This window comes from Trachemys scripta, chromosome 4 (assembly GCF_013100865.1).
Source record: "Trachemys scripta elegans isolate TJP31775 chromosome 4, CAS_Tse_1.0, whole genome shotgun sequence".
Classification (NCBI taxonomy): domain Eukaryota; kingdom Metazoa; phylum Chordata; order Testudines; family Emydidae; genus Trachemys; species Trachemys scripta.
Window position 1 is genome coordinate 113363671 of NC_048301.1, and position 14731 is coordinate 113378401.

At 43.2% G+C, this 14731-nt stretch overlaps 1 protein-coding gene across 4 annotated transcripts in view; it reads right to left on the reverse strand.

The window, feature by feature from the left end:
- Positions 1-14731, reverse strand: part of PTDSS2 (phosphatidylserine synthase 2) — a 71975-nt gene that overhangs the window by 20170 nt on the left and 37074 nt on the right. For 3 of the 4 annotated variants that reach the window (XM_034770460.1, XM_034770461.1, XM_034770463.1), the window contains 3 exons: positions 9987-10054; positions 3871-4005; positions 2707-2757 (listed from right to left, as the gene is read on the reverse strand). In XM_034770460.1, the coding sequence (XP_034626351.1) occupies positions 2707-2757; positions 3871-4005; positions 9987-10054 (254 nt within the window). The remainder of the gene's footprint in view (positions 1-2706; positions 2758-3870; positions 4006-9986; positions 10055-14731) is intronic. The other variant, XM_034770462.1, reaches the window with a different exon arrangement.

Genomic DNA, 14731 nt, shown 5'->3' on the forward strand with positions numbered 1-14731 from the left:
CACTTCTTCGGATGCATCCGAAGAAGTGGGCTGTAGTCCACGAAAGCTTATGCTCTAATAAATTTGTTAGTCTCTAAGGTGCCACAAGTACTCCTGTTCTTTTTGCGGATACAGACTAACACGGCTGCTACTCTGAAACTTAACTCACTGGGTGCTGTTCTGATCCTGCTCCGCACGTCTGAACAGCACTCCCAGTCCTCACCTATCAGGAGGGGCTAGAAAAGGGAACTGCAGTTTTAGATTTTTCAGGTGTAAAAAACAAACCATCCAATCAGCGATTTACTCAAAAGGAGCCAACAATACTGAGTGTAGTTGGGAGAGGGCAGACACTTGAGTGATCCCTTCCCAAACAGTTCCTTTTAGGATTGAAGATGACCGGCACTGGCTTGCAAGGTGTAGCGGTAAAAATGCAGCAGGTTTGTAAGCAACATTCTTACAGGACTAGAAATGGCAAGGTCAGGAGCAGGAGCATGGACAGACTGACTGTGCTGCTGTAGGTCCTGGAGAGGAATATTCAGACGGATGGGTGGTTGTAAACGTATCATTTGGATCCTGGGAGGAGTGTAGCATAGGGCTCACCCTCCCAGCAGTCAGAAGGTGAGGATATAAATGCTTCCCCACCCTCCAGCCAAAGGGAGAAGAGCTGCCTACATGCAGCAGCCAGGAAAGGAGAAAGAAGTGCCCCTCCTTTACTGCCAGCAGCTAAAGATTGAGCTTTTCACATAGCTGGGGCTCCCACAGCTTTCTTTCTACTAGTACAGTACAGCACCTGCCCAGCAATAGATTAGTGAGAGACCCGGGACACAGTTTTACTACAGAGAAAAAGGCACATTCCTGAGGTGGAAGAGTAAGTGCAATCATAGCCAGTCACATTTCTGCCCCTCCTATTTAAAACATGCTTTCCCCAAACCTGTTACATTTGGAAAACTATGAACTATAGCCCCTAAATATACACATACCTTATGTTAGATAACAGCATTTAGAGTTATATTAACATTTAATCTCAGGGAGTTAAGTTGTGCTGTAATTCTATATTTAATGTGATCAGCTACACTGACTGAACCCTGGCAAAGCCAATAAGAAGCAGACACCTTTTAAAGATGTTTATGCTGATAATGTGCAACCAACATCTGTCCTGGGATCACACCGATGATAAAATAAAAGATCCACATAAGTAAAGTACTGAAAAGTAAGACCCTTAATTTTTTCCATGTTTTTCATGGGGAGTCAGGGTGCAGAACAGGTAAGAGTTTGTTTTAATTATTCAAGTCACAAGCAAAATTGAAAATGAATGCAAAAGTGAGCACATTCTAAGTAGTATGAAAGATAAAACAAGCTAACAAAGTGGAGTAGGAATGTTTTAATGACTAGAGAGGAATACAAGAGGCATATTTATTTTGCTATGCAGTACATAAATCTCTGCTTTGTGGAGCACATAGGTGATCAAAACAGATGAGCCAGACTTAAGAGATGGGACTACAAACAGATGGACAGAAAGCACATTATCAAATAAACCTCTCTGTAGAGGACATTCTCCCACATGACCCTGATACAGGCTATACTCTTCTTGGCCTGGAGCAAATCTAATAGCTTGATTTAAGAGATCCAAGTCCTGTATCCTACCCAACTTCCTTTAGTTCCTACAAAAACCTTGTTTTACTATTTGTGCTATGTCTTTTCATCCAGTCCCTCACTTTTCTAGGAAATCACACTCTACCTAAGTTTTGGTCAAATTTGTTTTTAATAGAGAAAATATTATTACATGAATGCAACAGAATTCTCATTCTGAGAATTCTCTCTCTATATCCAGGAGTATCGGACTGTAACAGAAGTATTCCTCTGATATCACACACACGCTTCAAAACAAAGTCTTATATAGGTTAGCAAGTTCTTTTCTATTCATGGCAAATTACTACAGCAATATCAAACCTTGCATTTTTGAATGGGGAGTGGCAGTAAAATGAAGCCTGGGATTTATCTTGCAATTCAAGATTAACCTTTTCTGAATTATGCTGTTCAGGAGAGGACATAAACTAAGATCAACAAGGGATGCAAGGTAAAGTAAAACTGGTTAGTCAATTCACTTGAACAGAGAGGATAGTCACATTTAGCCCTAAATATTCAGTAACTGATGTACTGCCCATGTTCCACTATAGACAAATTCAGCTGGCATTTCTTCCATGATTGGTGCATGCATGCTGACAGCTGCAATGAATAAGACACTGCCCCTTTATAGTACTTTTAAATGATGAACTAGGAGCTATTTGGAAAGTGTGAAGTGCTTAGCATGTGGAATTCTATTGATATATCATGCATCAGGGTGAATGGTAACTTCACCACAGTCTACACTGCACATTATCTTTTCCACAGTCTATGTTAAGATCACTCAAGCATTTAGGATACTGGGAAAATAAAGGACTTTGCTTTTGCATATTCTTTGTTTTATCCATTTGACCTTAATATGAATCATCTCTGTGGAAGCAGAAGCTTGTTAGTGGAATGTTATTTAGAAAAGAAATTAAACGACCTACTATGGTCAGAAAAAATAAGACATTATTATGCAAACACTTATTTAAACTAGTTCATGGATGACTGCCTAATATAATTGATTCTGAACACTGGTAACATTGAAACAGAAGCAGTCAAGCTTTGAAAGCAGAAGAGCACTAATGAAAATATCTGAACACAGAAGGGACTGATTCTTACTTTTAGGTACCAGCCAAGGAAGTGAGCAGGAACAAATCCATCCAGTTTGTCCTATAAACCAAGCAGAGATGTTAGGTTATTTGTTATACAGAAGATCAATATTTATTCTCAAGGCCTGCATTTTTATCTAGGTAATATAGTAGTAGAACTTAATCTTTCCAACTGCCTTAGCTGCTATTTGAAATCTATGCAAATTCCATATGCTTCTCCGTAGCCATGAAGTATTGCAAACACTCAAGTAATGTGATCTAAAGCAAAATTAGAAACTTCAAGAAGGGCCAGGAGGGGGGAACTGGGACTAAGACAGCTTGTAGAGGTTCATGCAGAAGCCAAGGGTCAGGCTGCGGGGAAACCAGCAGAAGAGTCTATGCTCACCAGAGCATGCTCCCCTTGGGAGCCTGGAACAAAACCCAAGTTTCCCAAGCTCACCATTGCTCTGCTGTCAGCAAATAGATATAAAATCCATGGGCAAAAGGTGTCTCTCATCCCCTTCTAGTGTTGGTGCAGTAGAGTATAACTTGCTATTGCTATCAGTTATTCCATTAGCTCAAATGGCAGAGGAGCATTCGGTGGATCTAAAGGTTCCAACCTTGTCTGCTGCACAGCCACCATAAAGGCTTGGAGATCAGTGTACATAACTAACACCAATTCCTATGGTTTCAGATTTTATGCCTCTGGCTTGGGGACCTGGGAACAAAATTCATGTGGCTTCTTGAATTCCAGGTGAAGATACAAAAGTGTGCAATTTGTGGATCACTCAGTAGCATGTAAACAGCATTTAAACTTTTAGCCTTCTGTAAAAAGGAGCTAAATACACTACTGTTAAGCATAAACAGAAGCTAACTAGTAGGAACAGAGGAATGGGTATGGATTTACATCAGTACTTTGAACAACAGCTAAATCATTTACCCCTTCTCCAAAAGTAGTTAATTTGGTTACAAAGAAATGCATATCTTGACCTAATTAATACTAAACATCAAGAGAGAAAAGGAAAAAGGAAAATGGTGGGTAAAAGTCTAAAACTAAAGAAAAGGCATAAATGGATTATGGATTCAGCAATGAAACATATATGGAAGACTACACATTAGAGTATCAAATAGGCAACACTTCACACAAAAACATTAAGACTCACTAGCCAAGAGCTTTTTCATTTCAATTTCTTACCCAGACATTGTGAAATGGATCAGTCTTGTTGCCTGGATCGTAAATAAGGCAGTTCCCACCATAGTCTCTTTCTGGCAAGGCAACTCCTAAATTTGGATCAATGTATTTCATGAACTGTCTGCCATCGCGTACAGTCTGCAGAATTAATGCATCCGTCTGTTAGAAGTTGATAGTTAATAGGCAGGAAAATCTGAAGCGTTGCTAACTAGTGATTCCCTATCTTCAATGATTTTTACATTTATGTTGCAGAATACCTCAGACATGTAGTCAAGCCTCCTTAAATGAAGGTTGAATGGTTATTGATTTATATTCCTGGCTCTCATGACCTCCAATACTAGGTGCTGAAGCTGCTTCAAATGTCTAGTCAAGACTGTATTAAGGTACAATCCTACAGTCTAGACTAGGAAAACCAGAGACAGATTTGACTGAACTTACTGAAGAGCTTCTATGCACCAATTTAAAAAAAAAAAAAGCCTATAAGGCTCATAATTGAAGAGTTGAGGCATAACCCACCCTCTTTCCTTTTCCAATCACCTCAGCGGGGCAATCAACAACCACCAAACCATACCAGTTCATTCTTCAGGGGCTACAATGTCTATTGTCCTCATTTCAACTGTTCATTTTGGTTTTGGTTTCCTAGGACAGGAAACATCCAGCAGCATTTCAAACTAGCTACAGCCCATGTCTGCCAACTAAATGCATGCTAAAAATCAGCAGATTTAAAACACAGCTTAAACAACATACAAAGAGGAGTTGTTATGCACAAATGTTTACTTCAGTTATAGAAAGAGCAGGATCAAACTAAATTAGTTTGAGATTAGATCAAACTCTAAATGGTTAGAGTTTACTAGAAGACCTCATCAAATAAATACAACTTTGTTTTCAAATTATGGTCAGACCAGTATAATGAACAATAGGACTTCAAGGAAACTAAAGGAAAGTCTTTAGAAAAAAGATTAATTCATGTAACAAGCAACCCCGATCACCTTTAACTAATTTGCTAAACAACAAATATTTCCTAATGGAATCACAAACATTGTCATAGCCAATGCTTTACTCTAGCAGCAATATGATAAATGGAGTAGTGTTTGTTATGACAGGCTAATGAGCAGACAAGTAGGAATCAAACCAGCAAAGTGTAATGGGGGGGGAGGGGAAAGAAAATCAAATCTGTGTAAGCAAAGTCAGTAACACGACAAAACAAAGTAGTCAAGTTGGACTAACTTCACATTTACCGCAACAAAGATTTATTACACAAACGAGCTTGTATTGGCTTTTAGGAGAGTCGGTAATATTGATCTATAGAGAAGAGACTAAGTCCAAGAAAAATGTATGTTCAAATATTTACAAGATAAATATTTGGTTTAAAATTGAAGGATTGGGCAATAGCTAGTAAACATGTCCTTTGCAATTAGTGGTTGAGCAGACCTAGAAGATGGCAGGACACATAACCAAAGGAAAGAAAAGCAATTATAAACAAACTGCTATCCAAAAAAGAAAAACTACAGCAGTATAGCTCAGCATATGAAATCAAACTGAAGCAATCAAATATTGACAGCAAGTTGCAACAAAGCTGTCTGAGAAAATGTAAGATAACCAGCATGGTGGGGACATGAGACCGAATGGGGGACTGATTATTCAGGGATACAAACTACTTAAAAAGGAACAAAAGGAGAAAGGTAAATTTGTCCATCATGTAAAAGGCTCAAGATCCCAACGCAAGGGGGCAGACAGCTTGTAAGAGACAAGAAAGAATTAATTTAGTTAAGATCTAGTAATAAAGTGTCATGTAAGCACAGGCAAAAACATTTAAGCGTGACACAGTGGCCTGGTTCAGGGGGTACTAGTACAAATCAGTTTGGACAAGCCACTAGAGGTAAGAATTACTGACTGCTCTCTTGCTCCCAAGGCTTCTGCCACTGACTTTTGGGGAGGTAATCAGGCTGAAGGAGAGGGAGTGCTATTTGAAGCAGTATGGACCCAGAGCAAACTTCAGATGAATTTCAAAAGTTTTGCTAAACATTTAGATCTTGTTTGCAAAGTAGGCATCATGGTCTAATGGAAAGAGAAGACGGGAGCCAAAAACTCCTGAATTCTAATTCCAGTTTTGCCAATAATTCACTTTGTCACCATTGTCAAATCCTTTAACTTTGCCTGATTTTCCCCTCTACCGTGGAAGCCTGTGAAATAGAGCTGTTTATCTACCTTATAGCGGTGTTGATAATTAATGTTTTTATATTTTCAAAAGAGCTGTACTTGAGATAAATATTACTAAGATTTCAAGATGAGAAAAAGTCTCTAGTTATGAAATGCAATTAATTCAGCATTTAATACCCTAATAGTCTACAGTTCTTATTTTGCAGGCTAAAAGTAACAGAAAGATTGACAAGCCTTTCTATTCTGATCACTCTAATATTCCCCCTCTGCATTTCCTGAAAAAAAAAAAAAAAACAAAACACATTTTGGTTTGTTCAGTTTTTGGGGGTGGGAGGCGTGACACTATGCCCCATATTCATCATAGTGGTATGGTTGTGACATGATGATGACATCATCATCATGCATTTTGTACAAGGTATGACTTGTCAGGTGTCTATGGAAAAGTTACAATTTGCTGAATATGATTATCCTATTCATATGCATGCATCTTTTTTATATCTGAAGTTATGAATATACACTACGTATCTGTATTTCAAATGTGCTTACTCTGGAAAACACCTACAGCTAGCCTTTCAGGTACAACAACGATTAAGCTAGACAAGGCTAATGGTCCATCAACAAAGACAATGGATCATGGAAGAGCTTGGCCGTCCTGTAAACCTGTCAGTCACCCTGTAAGGAATGGCTCCTATGACTCAGCAGGATATGGAAGGGCACGTGACCAGACCACATGACACTGAACTCCATTTTGGTACCTGTCTTTTCCCCACAAACTGGACAGGGAACTGAGTTTGGAACAAAGGGTTCCCGCCATATGGAAAAACTATATAAGGCAGGGAATAACCATCTCCTGGCCTCTCTCCCCACACAAGAGAACTCCTGGAAACACCTGACTGAACTGGGGCAAGTGCTGGTCCCAGGCTAAAGGGATTTCTAGCCTGTGTATGGAAACTTGGTGGACTCCTTGTATCAACAGTCAGGGTGAGAGATTACTGATTCAAATCCTATCTAATATTTTAGGCTTAATTTGCTGTTTTTTTGTTTAATTTCCTAGGTAACCTGCTTTGATCTGTTTGCTATCACTTATCATTAGCACAGATGGGCACAGAGGTTCCCACGGCTCCCAGGCTGCACCCTGGGAGGCAACAACCTATCACAGGGGGATGCAAATTGAGTAAGACTGAAAAAATAGATATCCAGGATATCAAGCTGTTGCAAGTATTTTGGAGGATAGGATTAAAATTCAAAATCATCTGGACAAACTGGAGAAATGGTCTGAAAGATGAAATTCAATAAGGACAAATGCAACATACTCCACTTAGGAAGAAACAATCAGTTGCACACATACAAAATGGGAAATGACTGCCTAGGAAGCAATATTGCTGAAATGGATCTGGGGGTCATAGTGGATCACAAGTTAAATATGAATCAACAGCGTAATACTGTTGCAAAAAAAGCAAACATCATTCTGGAATGTATTAGCAGGAGTGTTGTAAGCAAGACCCAAGAAGTAATTCTGCTCTACTCCGCGCTGATTAGAACTCAACTGGAGTATTGCATCCAGTTCCGAGTGCCACATTTCACGGAAGATGTGGAAAAATTGGGGAAAGTGCAGAGAAGAGGAACAAAAATGATTAAAGGTCAAGAAAATGTGACCTATGAGGGAAGACTGAAAAAACTGGGTGTGTTTAGTCTGGAGAAGAGAAAACAGAGAGGGGACATCATAACAGTTTCAAGTACATAAAAGTTTTTTACAAGGAGGCAGGAGAAAAATTGTTCTCCTTAACCTCTGATGGTGAGACAAGAAGCAATGGGCAGTTTGGACATTAGGAAAAATTTCCTAACCATCAGGGTGGTTAAGCACTGGAATAAATTGCCTAGAGAGCTTGTGGAATCTCCATCATTGGAGATTTTTAAGAGCAGGTGAGACAGACACCTGTCAGCGATGGTCTAGATAATACTTAGTCCTGCCATGAGTGCTGGAGACTGGACTAGATGATCTCTCGAGGTCCCTTCCAGTCCTATGATTCTCTGAGTCATCATCACTTTAATTACATGTGATGGGGATTGTTTGATGGTACATGAATTCCTCTTTCTGCTAATGACTTTCCTTTAGTCTCCTTAAGACTTAAGCACTCATACCTCATTTGCAGTTGCTTCTTACAACTGTGGATGTACATATTAGGTATTTTATTTTTAATGGAAGAAATATTTCCTTAGCAACTTTCATCCAAGACACACAATGTACTTCACAAATATTAAACCTTGTGAGGCAATTAATTTTCATGTCAATTTTACAGAGGAGTGAACTGAGAACTAATGTGACTTGCCCAAACTGAAATAGCAAGTCTATGGTAGTGCAAAAAAAAGAAAGCAAGGGTAGGTCTACACTGCACACTAGCCCAGGCTCTAATTCAGGTTTTAGCCCAAGCCCCACTTCCACACACATCACGTGAGCAAGCATTAAGGACCCAGGGTCCTAGGACCTGCTAGGAGGTGGGGTCTGAGCCCAAGTCCAACTGGGAATCAGGTCTTGAGCTGTGTGAACGCAGCTCAAGCTGCAGACCTGAGTCGGAAGGTCTGTACAGTGCAGTATGGCTGCGTTAGCACAGCTGAGAGACCTAGGTTTACAATGCAGCATGCTCAAGCAAGGGCTTGGAAACACCTTGATTTAGCATGCAGTATAGACATACCCCAAGAGTACCATCTCCCAGTCATCTGATGCAGCCACCAGAGAACACTGCCTCCCCACCATCTCTGGCTAAAGGATCCCCTGACGCTCGCTCAGCGCATGGGGCTCTCCAGACCTCGTACTCCCCGGCGCATACTTCAGGAGGTGAGGGCTGCTTTACCGCCCGCTGCTCGGGACTAGCTCGACTGAGTCCTGCGAGAGGGCATGCCACGCCCCGCCCACCCTCCATTCCGAGTCCAGACTTTCATCAGGCCCCTGCCCCGTGGACCCAACCGCCCCCCCCCCCCCCCCCCCGGTCCCTTCGCCATGAGCCACGAACTGCAGCCGATTCTGTTCTGGACCACGCCAAGGAAACATCTATACACGCTCGTGCTCCATGTTCTTCATGTCCTCACCCTCGCGTCCTGCCCAGATACGAAGTGGCGGGACCTTCTGCCGCCTCTGGAGAGTGAGGAGCCCCGGTGGGCCAGCCTTTATTCTACTCTGATCCTGAAACCCACCGGGGACATCAGTTGGCGGCTCCTTCACGGAGCCGTGAGCACGGGCGTGTACTTGGCGCAGTTTACCCCTATCCCAGACACCTGCCCCTTCTGCGGCGTGAGAGACACCCTGGCTCATGTTTACCTGGAGTGCGCCAGGCTGCAGCCCCTATTCCGGCTCCTCCCGGATATTTTGTTAAGATTTTGGTTGCACTTTTCTCCTCACCTTTTTATTTATGCACTCCCTATCCGTCGCCCCACAAAGTCACGGGACCTCCTAGTCAACCTCCTCCTGGCCCTAGCAAAACTGGCCATCTATAAAACCAGAGTGAGGAGGTTGGCCGATGGAGTCTCCTGTGACTGTGGGGCCTATTTCAGGTCCTCCGTTCGTTCACGTATCCGGGCAGAGTTCCTCTGGGAGGCGTCCACTGGCTTCCTTGACGCCTTCGAGGAATAGTGGGCATTGTCCGGGGGTTCTCTGCTCGGTCTCCCCGTCTGGTTCACTTCGTTTGACCCTTTGACCTCACTCCTGTCCCTGTTCTTTTATTAGTTGTCCCCTGTAATTTTTTGGTCTCCAGGTCCTGTGGACCCCCAATAGGATCTCTGGCTAAAGGAAACAGCATCTTGATGAAGCTTTCAACTAGTCTAGGGTTTGAACTACATGCTATGGAGAAATGGGAAAGGGGTATATAAGTAGTTTTACCACCTTTCCTCCATACCAGCAAAGAACTTTCATATTCAGAGCAAGACCCCAGTTGTTATTAAGAGTCAATTCTTAAGTTCCTTACCTGGAAGAGTATAAAGATGAGGAAGAGCTCATACACAACGCTGACACACAGCCAAAACCTCCAGTAAGCTACAGAAACAAACAGGATGTTAGCAAGGCTTCTGGCAAAATATTATTTGGCAATTTGTTTATCAGTAGCATGACGAGAAAACAATTTCACACAGAGCACCCTTCTGCTCCTCCACTAAGAAATACTAATGCACAACAGTGAAATAAGGAGCTCTACCAATAAGCTTCCCAAATGGTGCAAGTCTATTCAGGCAACATTCAAACAGCCCATTAAATCAATCCACTTGCAGAACTTGTGAGACTCCTATTGATCTCCCAGAGCCATTGATATGCAAGATAATGCTCTTCTACATCTTTTCATAGGGGTCCACAAGAATGCATCAGAATTCAGCAAACTTTTAATGTGCATGTTTAAGAGACAAGGCAAAAAAAGCTGAATTACATCCCTCTTGCAGGACTTTCCCTGTAAAAGATTTCTCAAGTTCCCCACCACACTTTATAATGACTCCTTAAAGCAAATCTGTTGCTTACTGAACTAATCCCATCTCCTCCTCCACTTCCTGATGTTACCTGACTCTTCAGCTTTACTTTTTATCCTATGCCTAGTACACCTTGGCAAACCTCTTTTTGGGCACCAAAAATTGCCGTTCCATTGCAGTCCCAATTATTTAAGATCACTAAGCAATATTGCTGCTTTCATTTTTAGAAGCCTATCTTCCTCTGTGTGGAATGCTACATTTTCTTAAAAGGTGAGCAGATGGCATTTTTCAAAGTTTACTATTAAAACGGTATTACGAAGAGGTTAAGAAAAAAAGCAAAGGGTTTAACAGTAACTACACGACAAGATCTATAGAGACAATGCAAACTATTGGAAGTTAGCTAACCTGTTTGAAGAATGAGGTCTTAACCTCAGACAACACGTTTTTATAAAATACTGTTGTGATACTGTATGATTGAAGATCATTTGTATCATTGTTGCTACAACTGTTATACAAAGCATATCATGTAAGGTGTCAATGGAAAGGTTACAATCTGGCAACACCCATTTTTTCATGTTGTGTGTGTGTGTGTATACATATATACATCTATCTTCCTACTGTATTTTCCACTGCATGCATCTGATGAAGTGGGTTTTAGCCCATGAAAGCTTATGGCCAAATAAATTTGTTAGTCTAAGGTGCCACAAGTACTCCTCGTTCTTTAACCTGGTTAAATCCATGTATCATCACTCTATCTGAAGTTACGAATATTGGCTATGTATTTGCATTTCAAATAGGTTTGTTCTTCAAGGTAGTTTACAACTACTCTTGCCAGCCCAATGTGAATGAACTATTCAAGCTTGATGGGCCATTAAGAATCAACTCTTCAGATAGCTCTTTCTGAGGAGGCTTCAGACAGCAAGGAGCCAATGGCCACCCCTGTGATTCAGCAAAACATGTAAGGGCATGTGATGTGGACATGTGATCCCTGACTCCATCTTTGTCAGTAACTTTCCATACACGGAGTCTATGGGCATTGTTTGGGACAGTAACTTTCCATGCACATGGTAGAGGATATAAAAGAAACCTGAGTCATCTCCGTTTTGCCTCATTTCTGCTCCAATTCTCTGGGCTATGGATTTACAACTAAAAGGAGCATTTTGAACAACAGACTGGGGATCTTCCAATCTTTGGACATTACCAGAGAGTTTTTACAAGCTAGCAGATTATTCCATCACTGCTACAAAGCTGATCTAAGGACTTTGCAATCATTTGTAAATATATGATTTAACCATTTATACTCCATTCTTTTCTTAATAAATTCTTAGTTCGTTTACTAAGGATTGGCTGACAGCATGATATTTGGGTAAGAGCTGAAATATATCAGCGATCATTTCTATAGTTTGTAACTAGAGAAGTGTAGCCGAAAGTGTCTGACCTGGGGGTAAGCGTCTGATTCTTTGGGATTGGTAAAACCTCATATACGGTGAATTGGGTTTTCAGTAACCTCTCATTATATTAGGCCTGATCTACACTACGAGTTTAGGTAGACTTTAGCAGCGTTAAATCAAATTAAGCCTGGACACGTTTACACAACGAAGCCCTTTCTTTCAACTTAAGGGGCCCTTTAAACCGGTTTCTTTACCCAACCTCCGACGAGGGGATTAGCGATAAAAATCGGCCTCAGCGGGTCGGAATTGGTGTAGTGTGGACGGAATTCGACGTTATTGGCCTCCGGGAGCTATCCCACAGTGCTTCATTGTGACCGCTCTGGACAGCACTCTTAACTCAGATGCACTGACCAGATAAACAGGAAAAGCCTGAATTTCATTTCCTGTTTGCCCAGCGTGGAGAACACAGGTGACCACGCAGAGCTCATCAGCACAGGTAACCGTGATGGAGTCTCAGGATCGCAAAAGAGCTCCAACATGGACCAAACGGGAGGTACGGGATCTACTCGCCATATGTGGAGCTGAATCAGTGCTAGCTGAATTCCGTAGCAATAAAAGAAATGGCAAAATATTAGAAAAGGTCTCCAAGGCCATGAAGGACAGAGGCCATAACGGGACGCACAGCAGTGCCGCGTGAAAATTAAGGAGCTAAGGCAAGCCTACCACAAAGCCAGAGAAGCAAATGGAAGGTCCGGGGCACAGCCGCAAACATGCCGCTTCTACGTGGAGCTGCATGCCATGCTAGGGGGTGCAGCCACCACTACCCCAACCGTGTGCTATGACTCCTTCACTGGAGAAACACACAGGGAAGAGGATTCGGGGTACGAGGAAGAGGAGGATGAAGATAATGTGGATAACTCACAGCAGCAAGGAAGCGGAGAAACCGGTTTCCCCAACAGCCAGGATATGCTTATCACCCTGGACCTGGAGCCAGTAACGCCCGAACATGCCCAAGAACACGGTGGGGGGGCCTCCGGCCACCCAGTCACTCCACCCCAGATGATTGCCCAAGCATCAGAAGGCTGGCCTTCAATAAGAGTTAAAGTTTTAAACTGCAGTGTGTCCTTTTCCTTTCCTCCTCCCCCACCCATCCCGGGCTATCTTGGCAATTATCCCCCTAGTTGTGTGATGAATTAATAAAGAATGCATGAATATGAAGTAACAATGACTTTATTGCCTCTGCAAGCGGTGCTCGAAGGGGGAGGGGAGGGTGGGGTTTTTGGTTTACAGGGAAGTAGAGTGAACCGGGTAGGGTGGAGGGTTCATCCAGGAGAAACAAACAGAAGTTTCACACCGTAGCCTGGCCAGTCACAAAACTCGTTTTCAAAGCTTCTCTGATGTGCACCGCGCCCTGCTGTCCTCTTCTAAGCGCCCTGGTGTCTGGCTGCGCGTAATCAGTGGCCAGGCGATGTGCCTCAACCTCCCACCCTGCCATAAATGTCTCCCCCTTACTCTCACAGATATTGTGGAGCGCACAGCAAGCAGCAATAACAATGGGGATATTCTTTTGCTGAGGTCTGAGCGAGTCAGTAAGCTGCGCCAGCGCGCTTTTAAACGTCCAAATGCACATTCCACCACCATTCGGCACTTGCTCAGTCTGTAGTTGAACAGGTCCTGACTACTGTCCAGGCTGCCTGTGTACGGCAGCATGAGCCATGGCATTAAGGGATGGCTGGATTCCCAAGGATAACTATAGGCATTTCAACATCCCCAACGATTATTTTGTGGTCCGGGAAGAAAGTCCCTTCCTCTAGCTTTCGAAACAGACCAGAGTGCCTGAAGACGCGAGCATCATGTACCTTTCCTGGCCATCCCACGTTGATGTTGGTGAAACGTCCCCTGTGATCCACCAGGGCTTGCAGCAGCATTGAAAAGTACCCCTTGCGGTTTATATACTCGGTGGCTTGGTGCTCTGGTGCCAAGATAGGGATATGGGTTCCATCTATGGCCCCACCACAGTTTGGGAATCCCATTGCAGCAAAGCCATCCACTACGGCCTGCACGTTTCCCAGAGTCACTACCCTTGATATCAACAGGTCTTTCATTGCCCTGGCAACTTGGATCACAGCAGCCCCCACAGTAGATTTGCCCACTCCAAGTTGATTCCCGACTGACCGGTAGCTGTCTGGCGTTGCAAGTTTCCACAGGGCTATCGCCATTCGCTTCTCAACTGTGAGGGCTGCTCTCATCCTGGTATTCTGGCACTTCAGGGCAGGGGAAAGCAAGTCACAAAGTTCCATGAAAGTGCCCTTACACATGCGAAAGTTTTGCAGCCACTGGGAATCGTCCCACACCTGCAGCACGATGCAGTCCCACCAGTCTGTGCTTGTTTCCCGGGCCCAGAATCGGCATTCCACGGCATGAACCTGCCCCAGTAACACCATGATTTGCACACTGCTGGGGCCTGTGCCTTGTGAGAGGTCTATGTCCATGTCAATTTCCTCATCACTCTGGTCGCTGTGCTGCAATCGCCTCCTCAGCTGGTTCTGGTTTTGCTTTGGCATGTCCTGGCTCTGCATATACTCCAGGACAATGCGCATGGTGTTCATAGTGCTCATAATTGCCGCAGTGATCTGAGCGGGCTCTATGATCCCAGTGCTATGGCATCTGGTCTGAAAAAAGGCGTGAAACTAGTATCTGACGGAGGGAGGGAGGGAGGGAGGGAGGGGTGAGTGACGACATGGCGTACAGGTACAGGGAATTAAAATCAACAAAGGGGGCTGTGCATCAGGGAGAAACACAAACAACTGTCACACAGAATGCCCCCCCCCCCCCAAGATTGAACTCAAAACCCTGGGTTTAGCAGG